We start from the raw sequence: 12,277 nt of genomic DNA, 5'->3' as shown, positions 1-12,277 counted from the left end.
CCAGAGAGGCTAAGGAGATCTCCAAGGTCACACAAGAAGCAAGCAGAAAAGCCAGAACTCAAAGTCAAGAAGTCTATGGCTAGAGTGTGTGTTTTTCACCATTAGACAGCTTTTCCTATTATTGCCTCAAGTGCTTCTGTAAACAGGCCACTGCGTTACTTCTGGAAAATCAGGAGCCCTCTGTCCCTCCTCTTTATCTGTGCTCCCACTGCACCCTGGGCTGACTTCTGTGAAGCTACACTCTTTACTAGTTGCTCCCTTACAAGACCACAAACTTTCTGAGAGCAGGCCCCATGTATCCCTATATTCTTGAAGTCCAGCCCTGCTGGTGAGTTCTGAATGTAGGGGTAATCTTTGTGTATAATTAGCGCGATGCTAATGGGCTGGGGAATGGTTTTAAATGATACATTAAAGAAATACTAACCACAACAACAAAGTTTCATAAGGTTAAATATCTTGAAAGCTTTGTCTTACCTCCTTCTCATCTACTCCTGAGTCAGTGGCTATATTTTAGGGATCAGAATCCTTCTACTTTACAGTATGAGGCAGTTTACAAAGGTCTTGCATACATTACTTCATACAATTCTTGCAGCAATCATGAGAGCTAAAGAGAGCAATTAATGCTGTCCATATTTTGTCCATTTTCATATTATGAAAAAACTGAGGTTCACAGAAGTTGAGTACAAAGTCATTGAAAAGCTAAGCGACAAACTGGGAATAGCACCTAGTCCAGCGTACTCTCTTGCCTATATCAAAATGATCAACCATCTCTCTGACAATTATAATTTGGCTGTGATTCATGGTGAAGGAGGTAGGAGGGTGCACTGCCTCATTGCCGGAGCCATGGAGTTAGCCTTGCTGCTTCTGCTCCACCAGGACCACTCCCACCTTTCCCTGGAGAAGGCTGCATTTCCCAGCGCGCCACTCAATCCCCAGTGCCGAGTTACACCTGCGTTTCAGTGTTTTGCTTGTTTTTATTTTGCTAAACATTGCTCTCTAGAATTCTATAGACCCATCTGAACTTACCTGTCCTATAATTTTGGCTATAGTTGCCTGGTTAATAATTTAGCAAAGCCACTGTTCTTTACCTATGGGTATCACCAAGAACTCTGATAGCTAAGTACATCTTAACTTCTGTCAGACTTTCGTGGTATTTCATTCCGTCTAAGCAAAACAGTCACTCTCATTTGTTATGCTAAACATCTACCTTTATGTTTTAAGAGTATTTTTCCAATAATCCAAATATTTACTTCCTGAACACTGATTTCAGTTTTCAAGATGTCAATTAATTTTAGTTCATTTATCCCAATCTTACCAGGAAGAAATATCATTCAGTAAAAGTCTTTTAAAAGTAGATACTTTTGGGAAGCCGAGGCGGGTGGATCCTGATATCAAGAGATGGAGACCATCCTGGCCAACATGATGAAATCCTGTCTCTATCAAAAATACCAAAATTAGCTGAGCATGGTGGTGTGTGCCTGCAGTCCCAGCTACTAGGGAGGCTGAGGTAGGAAAATTGCTTGAACCCAGGAGGCGGAGGGTGCAGTGAGCCAAGGCGCCAAGACGTCAAGGCACTCCAGTCTGGCGACAGAGTGAGACTCTGTCTCAAAACAAACAAACAAACAAACTTTTACTATTTAATTATAACATAAACAAGTGCTTCAACATTAGGAGAACTATGTTTTGTCAACTGTGAATTTTCTTTTTTTTTTTTGAGACAGGGTCTCACTCTGTTGCCCAGGCTGCAGTGCAGTGGCACAATCTTGGCTCACTGCAACCTCTGCCTCCAGGGCTGAAGCGATCCTCCCACCTCAGCCTCTCTAGCAGCTGGGACTACAGGCACATGCTACCATGTCCACCTAACTTCTGTATTTTTTATAGGTATGGGGTTTTACTATGTTGCCTAGGCTGGTCTTGAACTCCTAGGCTCAAGCAATCCACCTGCCTTGGCCTCCCCAGGTGCTAGGATTATAGGTGTGAGCCACCGTGCCCAGCCGTCAACTGTGAATATGTAATATGAGGAAAATCATACCAATTATAAATCCCAATCAATTCCTCCAGCATATATATATACACATACATATACATATATATATATATATATATATATATATTTTTTTTTGGAGACAGAGTCTCGCTCTGTCACCTGTCACCTAGGCTGGAGTGCAGTGGTGCGAACTTATCTCACTGCAACCTCCACCTCCGCCTCCTGGGTTCCAGCAATTCTCCTGGCTTAGCCTTCCAAGTAGCTGGGATTACAGGCACACACCTCCATGCCCGGCTAATTTTTTGTATTTTAGTAGAGACAGGGTTCCACCGTGTTGCGCAGACTGATCTCGAACTACTGAGCTCAGGCAATCCTCCCGCCTCAGGCTCCCAGAGTGCTGGGATTACAGGCGTGAGCCACTGCCCCAACCCCTCCAGCATATTTTTACACGATGTCGTCTCCTACCACAGAATTGCTCTGTGATCCAGAACTTAAATTCAGAAAAAGCATAGTATAAATTGCCTTTTCCTCACCCCTAAAATAAAAAACACATTGTTTAATTATCTTCTAAGAAAGCTTATTTTAGAAATAAGAACCTAAGATTAAAAAGTATTAATTAAAAGTCATGAGTAATCATAAATATATTTATATGTTCAGTAATATGTCTAAATATATCTTTCTTAAAATAGCATTGAGCATTTAAAAAGTTGGAAAGTAATACTGGTTAACTGTTAGGAAAATATGAAACATGCATACCTCCACAGTCTTAAATAACATAAAACTTTAGTAAACTTTATTAAGGTTACACTAAACTATTAGATAAGCTTATTAAACAGAGACACACTCTTGTACAAGGCCAATTAGTAATCAGCTTTTCTAGGAATCAATAATACAACAGCAATTCTGCCTTCCTAAGTCAAACATTAAGTAAAAGAACCATCTCACACAATATATTCAAGTTTTTAAGATGTTTGAAAAAATGTTTATAGTCTCATTTAGAGCAGTAAAGAGTAGAATATTTATAAATGTATAGATGGAAAACAGATCTAAACAAAGGAGTGACTTTTTCCAAGGTCATAAGGTTGTAAAGCAAAGGATTACAAATGAGAATAGAATATCATTAATTTGACAGTCAATGCTATATATGCTTTCTAGAGACTTCTTTTATGCAAGTAGTCCCCAAATTGGAGTACAAATGAGTTGCTAGGATTGAATTTCAGAGAGTAAACTAGGTTAAAGTTAAAAACTGTAAAAAGCCAAGGCACTGAACTAATCAAAAACCAAAATAAGTAACTTTTCATTGTTCATTTGGTCTATATATACGAATTAAGTAAAGCAATTTTAAAAGTAAAGCAATAGTTTGTCAGAAGAAGCTAATGTTACTTTGTATCTGGTTTGTGGTTACTCCAAGTAATTTCCCGGTTTTATAATTATTTTTCTTTTTCTTTGTAAACAAATTAATTGGCTCTAAGATCATAATTTTAGAATCAGTCACCCTTTAATCATCCATTAGGTTAAGTTTGGGGCCACTGGGATAACTATGTGATATAGGTGAAGACTGGTTAAATGAAAACATATTTTAATAAAAATGTATTTATAAGAAGAAACTGACAAATTTTCAATTATACAAAGAATAGGACATAGGTAATATGAAAAGTTAAAACCTTCATTCCACTCAAAATCTTTTGAGGGTATTGCTAAAAATTCAGCTGACTTTTCTGGGTTTTCAGTCTTTCTTCCTGCCTCTACTCAATCTCTAACAGATGTGAAGCAAGAAGAGGTCTAACCATGGTTAAAGAGAGAGGAGAGAGGGCCGGGCGCGGTGGCTCAAGCCTGTAATCCCAGCACTTTGGGAGGCCGAGACGGGCGGATCACGAGGTCAGGAGGTCGAGACCATCCTGGCTAACACGGTGAAACCCTGTCTCTACTAAAAATACAAAAACTAGCCGGGCGAGGTGGCGGGCGCCTGTAGTCCCAGCTACTCGGGAGGCTGAGGCAGGAGAATGGCGTAAACCCGGGAGGCGGAGCTTGCAGTGAGCTGAGATCCGGCCACTGCACTCCAGCCCGGGCGACAGAGCGAGACTCCGTCTCAAAAAAAAAAAAAAAAGAGAGAGAGGAGAGAGGCAAAAGAGATGCATAATAAGTTGAAGTTTTAGAAGTCTGGAGTCACTACTAAAGGAGAAAAGAAATGGGTTCATGGCACTGTTACCAGTAGAAACAATATGTTCACCTATACTTGACTTCAGGCTTTCTTGTTTTACAAGCAATACCTATCCCCATCCATCTCCAACACCTGCATTACACAGGTAATGTTTCATCCTCACAGGTGCTACCTACCCTTATTTACACCAAGCATTCTGTTAAGTCTCCACGGTGACTATAACCAACCTAGATGCCTCAGATACTGAACTATCTAGTAGTGGCATTATGAAACAGAACCAAATGGATTAGGCAAGCAGTCTAAGCAAACAGAGTTTACAAAGCAGTTCAACAACTCAACCAAGCCAAAAACACAGATTTCCTAATGTTTAGTCCAAAGTTGATTTGCTGGACTTAGATTCCTAAATAAAAATATGGCTACACAGAAACTCTCCTGCCTAAGACTTCTGCAGATGAATCGAGTGGGGAACAAGCACAAAAACCTAATATTGATTATTTGGTTTTATGTCAAAAGGAACAACAGAAGTTGGTAGTATTTTTAAGGACAGGAAGAAAATACAGAAGAGATCAATCTGCAGTTCTTGATAACCACCATATCCAGAGTCTAAGGCCAGTAACCACATATGCAACAAGGGAATACACAATGACCATTCTGAGAGAGCAAATAAAAATAGGAATGATGAGTGGGATTCCCAATTCTAACCACGTTAAAAGGTGTAAGTACTCACATCTGAGACATGCTTCAGACTATTGCCAGGCTAAATATAAGTCAGAACGGAGTTCTGAGAACGAAGTGATGAGGAAATGAAAGCTTAGACTTAATGGAGACACATGTATAATACAATATATAGCATATATAGCTGTTCATACAAACATACATATCTAGTTTCTAAACATATAAATCAACAAGGAGAGATATAAAACAAAAAATGAACCTCAGATACCACATTTTGATTTATTTTATTCAGATGGAAAGAGTTTGGATAAGTACTTAACATGTACATTCATTCAGGGAATTCTAGGCTGTTGGGACTGATCAACAAATGTCTCATCTGTAGGAGCTCTAAATTCCTTGTGAGAAATGATAAAGGGGACTTTAGAACTGACGGTTCAGCCACCAAGACACTAAAATTATGACTTTCAAAAAGAAAAGCCAAAGGCTGCCTTAACTTGCAGGGGGATCTACAGCTCAAGAGCAGGGCTGCTAGACTCTCAGAGGCACACAAGAATATAAAAAATCGACAAGTAATACCTTAAGTCCAAGCATCTAGCCTTGGAGGACTAGTTTGATTCAGGGAGAAATGCTATCCAAATGACTCTAGGTGCTGCCACTCAAAGGCCCTCTGACCCAGGCCAGCTCCTATGGAATCGTTTTTTAAAATTCTTAAAAGGAGGGGAAGGAAGGATTACAGAGCAGGAGAAGAGGGCAGCACTAGACTCAGCAGCCTGGGCACTGAAGAAGGACTAAAATAATTCAGTCTCTAGTGGAGAAACTTCTAACAAATGTGGTTATCAGAGCTACAGGCTGGGTGCTAGCAGTGGCAGGAGCTATGTGACTTAGCAGAGCAGGGACACCAGGGGAAAAGAAGGCAGGGCTCATGTGGAGGCTCAGAGAGAACACTGGCCAGTGGCTCCAGCTGAAACACTCCTGGAATTTGGAATTCTCACCTAAATCCTGATTGCCAAGGCTAGTGTGACTTGTTAAAGCAGGAGTGGCCACTGACATCTTCTCACACAAAATCAATGGAACTGGGGAAAGAACAAAGACTACCCCAACAGCTAAACCTGGAGGCATCTCCCTGATAATGACTTCCTGCAACTACGGGTTAAAAAAAATCCAGCCTTAAACATGGTGAACCATGTTGGTGAAGAATGGATACGTGGAATAATGAAGTCCATGGAAGTCCAGGTATTCAGTCCCAGAAAAAGCCAGGGAAGAAGTGTGAAGTGATACTGCAAGCTCAAGATCTGTGCTCATCAACAGGCTTCAAACAACTTCATTTCCTCTCCATGCAAACAAGAAAAAAGGGCTTTTAAAATGGTGGCTTTCCTGCAACTGAGAAATATTTTAAAGAAAGTATAGTGAAGCCTGGCTACATCTATTTCTATTTACAAGAGTGCTTTTAATATTCAAGTCTAAGTAAGTGAACACACAGTTGAGAGATTTGATATTTTGACTTACTTAGATCCTGCCAATTCAGAAAGTAAATACTCTTGAAAGCAAATGTTTAACTGAGAACTAAACCAAATAAAGTACGGTTGAGAATTTTTAAGTGGTTAGTTGAAAAAGACCAAACAAGACAGTCTGTAATTTTCATATAGACTGCTTCAAAATCGAACCTATGTCCAGTTCTGGGAATCAGCAAATCAACTAGAATCTCATCTGATCAACTTTATGCCCCTTAAGTACTCTTAAAATTTCAATACTCAAGTACAATCAATGATGTAATCAGCCTCACAACTTAAAGTTATTTGCATGAACTGCAGGAAATAACAGCTAACACAGTCCCTTTTGGACAACAGAAATAATTTTTTAGTTGGAAGAAATTTAATGGAGTTATGGTTCAGTTGCTGTTTAAAGTTTGAGGAATTAAAACGCTGGGTTCACTCTATATTCAAGAAGACATCCATCTCAAAATCTTTTTTCATTTAAAACTAATTTGCAACTGCAATATGAATACTAATGCAAGTTTAAAAAAAATTTTTTTAATGAGAATAAAAACCTAGATCTTATAGGAATTGTAACATTGTAACAATACGTTTAAAACTGGTCACTGAATGTAGCATTCATAAGTACACATTTTCTCATCCAGCAATTTTTTTGGCTTAAGTTTCAGTTTAAGAAAAGTTCGGATGCAACATTTCATGGAGTGTTACATATTTCTGTGCTGGGCAAAACTACTGAACTTCATGGTCACTACCACACTGTCAGCTGTCTGTGAAAAATCTATTTGGAGGGCAAGTTAACAGGTCTCTATGGTTCAAGTTCACTTAAAATACAGAACAAAAAAAGTCACCTTGGCATGAATATAACTAAGAGATCAGCCGTGTGCTTCTCACGTTTTGGCTCCGAGACGTGGAGATGCCCGCCAACCTAAGACTTTCCGAGGGCGGTGCAGGGACCCGGACACAACTTTCCCGGCCGCAGACCCCTTCTAGCGCACACCTGGCCTGGCACGGCCGCGGGAGCCTTGGCGGTGCGCGCGGAACCCGCCCGAGGAGCTGTCAACGGCCGCGGAGCCTCGGCAGCGCGCGCGCCCACAGCACGGGCGACACCCCGAGGCAGCGCCGGCCGCAGGGCTCGGGGACCAGGGTCCCAAGGCGCTCCCGCCGCCCTCGGTGCCCAGCCCGCCCCTTGGTGCCCGCCGCGGCCTAGCGCCGTCCGCCTCACCTGTGCGGCCCCGGCGCCTCTCCCGCCGCCGGTCGCTCTCGTAGAAGCCTAGCGTCTCAGTAAGCTGAGGCGCCGGCGGGAGCCCCTGTCCGCCGCTGCCGCCCGGCTGCTCCGCCTCGCCGCGGCCGTCCCGCTGCGGACCGTCCACGCCACTACCGCCGCCTTCTCCCGGGGCGGCCGCGTCGCCAACGCCCGCCATGTTCCGAGCACAACAAACTGTACCCGCCGCCTCTCTCCAGCCTCTGGCCCGGCCTCCGCCTCCGGCCGGCCCCCTCCCCGCCTCGACCCGCCCCTCGCCGGAGCCCAGGCCCCCGCCGCCATCCGCGGCCCGCCGACCGGCGCGCACCATTGGCGTCAGTGACGCGTGTGAGGCCGCCGCTGCTGCCGTTGCTGCCACAGCCGCCGCCATCTTCTTTTTGCCCTCACTGTGGCGAGCGGCGGTTTCCCGCGCCGTGGCTGGCTCGGCCGGCCGGGGCACCGCGCCGGGCTCCATGCAGCCGGGCTGCGCGGTCGCGCAGAGCCGGCGCCTTCGGGGTTTGGGTCGGGGACCCGGCAGGAGCGAGCTGGGGATGGCAGTGGCGGGCGGCGGGTCGGCCGTGGAGCCCCGGGGAGGCGGCCGCCCGGACCGCTGTCCGCAGTCTGCGAGGTGTCCGGCCGCCCGCTCAGGGCCCCTTTTGCAGACTCGGTGCCCGGAGTGCGCCGGCGCCGCCTGCCAGGTCTTGGCACCGCTGGCGCGGGCGCGGCCGCGGCGGCGAGGGCCCGACTCCAGATCCCCGATCCCCGCGAGCTCCGGCCCTGCGTGCCCGCTATTTTGGTTCCATCTCTTCTGCATATTTATGCTTGCCTGTCACATTCCCTGGCCTCTGCGTGTCTTTTGGCAGTTCCCAAAGCACTTGGGCTAGAAGGAGCTTGGGGAGCTTCACAACAGGTGGGCGCGCGCAGGGGAGGGGCCGCGGCCGGACTAGCAGAGCGCTTCAAGGGTTGGCGCGGGGACGGACTTTCCACACCGTCTTTAGGGACTGGGGTTAGCAGACAGCCCTTGCCCACCACTGTGTCCTTACTCTGTCGCTTTACTTGGTGTTGGACCTCCCCTTTTCAGCTCTGGCGTGTGACCCCGTACCGAGCGTGGTGTCAAGACCACCACCAGCTGGGGCCGTGGGAGCGCAGGTGCCCCAGGCTCGGGGAAGGTGGGGACCTTTTACCCGCTCCGCAAGTGATTGTTGCGCGCTTTCGTGAGGGGACAGTGGTACCGCGATTTCCCGTGTGCCAGCTTCGGGTCTCAGCTGTGCTTTTGTGTCTCTTTGATTAGCAAAAGCAAAACGAATTCCTCCCCGAACACTAAGCTTCCTGGAAACTTCCCCAGACCTAAACTTGAGAACCGCATATAAACGGACCTTGAGGGTTCTGTTGTCAGTAGCGGGTTACCTGATTGCAAACTGAGCAAGTTTAAAACGGAGTGGGCTGCTTTGGGCTGCACAGCCGCCTGGCGTTCTGACAGCTGAACAAGAGGCAGAGGTGAGAGCCCAAGATGGACTAAAAATGCCCCAGCAGCTGGGAGCCCAACCTGGCCCAGCCTCGTTGAAAGGAGGAACATTCGGTGCAGGCGTCGGAAGATTATACTTTATGAAACGGGACAGCTCACAGGATTACATCTCTAAGCCAATCCTGTGACGATCCTCTATGAAATTATCTATTTTCGTTGCATGTGGTCAAAACTGAGCCTCACTGAAACAATTGAAAACAAATATTCTCGACAAATCTTAAAAATCGTTTTGAAAATCAAAAGGTATGGAAAATGTTGTGGCTTCTTTCTAAGCTTTATTCAGCCCAAATTCTATTATTCTCTGATCTTTTATGGTGTAAAATCATACCCATTCCATTATGTAGTGATTGCAAAGAGGGAAGTAGGCTTTTATCGCTATGTTTATGTCAGTTTCCATTTACTGTCTCACCACATTTTTTGGGTTATTGCCTTTGCCTTTGACTCGACAGGAGCTGGAAGGGTAAGAATCCCAAATTCTGTTTCCTAAGGCAGCCAGTTGACAGAATGGACTTTCTTCATTTTCTATTATGAGGCCTGAGGAAAGACATTCGGTTCCAAAGGCTGTGTGCCTATCCTTTTAAATAGAAGAGAGAGGTCCTGGCACGGTGGCTCACACCTGTAATCCCAGCACTTTGGGAAGCCGAAGCGGGCAATTCACGAGGTCAGGAGATCGAGACCAGCCTGGCCAACATAGTGAAACCCCGTCTCTACTAAAAATACAAATAATTAGCCGGGCATACGGTGGGCGCCTGCCCGCCTGTATTCCCAGCTACTCGGGAGGCTGAGGCAGGAGAATCGCTTGAATCCAGGAGGCGGAGGTTGCAGTGAACCGCACCGAGATCGCGTCACTGGACTTCAGCCCGGGCGACAGAGTGAGACTCTGTCTCAAAAAAAGAGAGAAGAGCAGGAAACAGCCGTGCCAAAAAAAAAAAGAGGAAGCAGCTATGCCAAGGCTAGGTACTGACTGAAGCAGGAGGAGCAAATTGGAAATGTGGGAATGCGAATGTGGGCAAGTTGAGGGTCTTGTAGCTTCTCTTCGGTTGAATCTTTTCACTGAAGCTGCTTTATTATATCTGACATGTGAAACTGCACAATTTCAAACCTATATTGAAGTCAACATACAAAAAAGCATTTTAGAAACAGCCATTAGTAAAAATACTTTTTTCAGTTAACGGTATTCTTCCCTTGTATGGGTGTTGATAATCAGATAATCAAATAGCTTATTGCATATGGAAAATTGTTTTCTTTTGAGTTAATTCAACGTGTTGCAACTTAGTTAGAATCCAGGAAAATAGTATTTTCAAATATGTATTTGGAATCTTCAAAATATTAGGTTACAAATTACCTTAAAATAAGAAATATTTATGCAGCATAGAAGAACCAGCAGTTCTCTGAGGAGGATAAATAGCAGTTAAAATATCATAATGCACTTTTTATCAGTTGTAAAAAGAAAATTACAGGCTTGGATTTATGGTATTAACATTAGAAAAACAATATGAGTATTTAAGAAACATAGCAACCTTAGCCATTAAAATAGGCATCAAATAGCATTCTGAATTAAGTTAATGAGATAAAATGAAGATTTGGATGACAATGACAATATTGTCTATCATTGTCATCCAAATCCTGGTTTTATAACTGTTTTTAGGGGCAATTCTAGTGAACTGTCCCTAAAAGATGTTTGAAATTAGTTCCATACACTTTTCCTGAATCAACTTAAATATTGATTTCACAAACAATAAGATGGTGTGCTGTAGCATGTGTGCACTAAAAAGAAAAAAAATACTCCACAGGTGGGAAGTCATTTCAATAGAGGAGAGTGATGAATATTGGATGTGAGTTCAGAAACCGGAGGTTGATAAAGTCTTGTGGTTGCTGTATGCATTATGAAGCTACTGTATTCTGAAAATTGCAAAACGGTAATTTTTAAAGAACAAAAGTTTGGTGAGTAGCATATGCAGATTTCAAACATAAATTGCATAACTTCATATTTCAGTAATTAAAGATTGAACAATTGTGATTTTGTGGCTAAACAAAATATACTGAACCCATTACGTATAAGCCATGGATTCAAAGCTCCAGAAAGTTATCTTAATGAGGCATGTAAACTCTTTTGGTTTAATGTCCACACCAAATCATTATGGTCTGCCATTTCATGAAATAGCAAGAGTTTTAAAATAAGTGATGTTTTTTAGTTTGTATATCTATATTCTTTCCTACCAGGTATAGCACAGTGTAGTACAAGGGCCTACAGTTATAAGCCTTGGGAAAGATGCTGTTTTGGCCACATATTTCATCGTGTGACCCTGGAAAGAGGGTCTCAGAGGGTCACTGTGGCCCTCAGTGTCTTTTCATTGGTAAATAGGTCGTCATCTCTTGTATAATGAGAGCTGAAAAAAATACCATTTTCCTTTTATTCTCCCTTCCTTTCATTTAGGCTGTAGTTTTCACTTTTTAACTACAAAGCAGTTTATCTCTTGATAACACTTCTAGTGTATTGTCCCTAGAATATTTTTGAAAGTAGTTCTATACACTTTTCCTGAGTAATAAAAACATCACATATTTGCTAACTTGAAAGAATCCCGAGTCAGGAAATGGCCTGGATTCTCTCCGACCTTCAACTAAAGTCTTTGACCAAAGGAGCACAGGTGACCCCTCTCTGCTTCATTTTCTGACTTATAGAGTACTGGACTCAATGACTGATCCTCCTCCCTTCTAGCTCCAAAATACTGGGCTAAACCCCATGCAACTCCCTTCTGAGATAAAAATAGTAGACAGGGCTGCACTATCAACATTTGTAGAAAAATCTGAAATGCTTACAGTCACTTTGTAATTGAGTCTAAGATTTGAATGCATAGAGTTTAAATGCAATAATTGTGTTGATAACAACAAAGACATATAAGTTTTTATGTACCTTTATGTTCTGTGCATTAGTCCTTCATTCCTGGGCATGAGGAGAAGTGATGGTTTCTCAGTGACTTTCCAGAACTCTAAGGCTGTGTTTCTCACACCAGGCCTCAGGGTTTCTACATTTTGAACAAATTTCCAATATTGTACCCATGCACACCTAAGTCTAAGAACTCTGCTGTCAGGTGACATTAAACAGCACCTGAAGTTATATTTGAGATGATTACTCAGTAATCATTGTACAGTTGATTTTCATAATATGGATCCAAACACTGAATAGAACACAGTT

At 43.5% G+C, this 12,277-nt stretch overlaps 1 protein-coding gene across 2 annotated transcripts in view; it reads right to left on the bottom strand.

Annotated features, from left to right (window-relative positions):
* Positions 1-10,081, bottom strand: part of TAPT1 (transmembrane anterior posterior transformation 1) — a 76,784-nt gene extending 66,703 nt beyond the window's left edge. The window contains exon 1 of one of the 2 annotated variants that reach the window (XR_747394.2): positions 7,539-10,081. Coding sequence is in view for 1 of the 2 variants with exons in the window: in XM_010358134.2 (XP_010356436.2) it covers positions 7,539-8,370 (832 nt within the window). In the remaining variant the exon portion in view is untranslated. The remainder of the gene's footprint in view (positions 1-7,538) is intronic. The other variant, XM_010358134.2, reaches the window with a different exon arrangement.
* Positions 10,082-12,277: the final 2,196 nt, after the last annotated feature.

This window comes from Rhinopithecus roxellana, chromosome 2 (assembly GCF_007565055.1).
Source record: "Rhinopithecus roxellana isolate Shanxi Qingling chromosome 2, ASM756505v1, whole genome shotgun sequence".
NCBI lineage: Eukaryota > Metazoa > Chordata > Mammalia > Primates > Cercopithecidae > Rhinopithecus > Rhinopithecus roxellana.
Note: the sequence above shows the minus strand (reverse complement) of the source record. Positions and strands in the feature narration are given on the sequence as shown.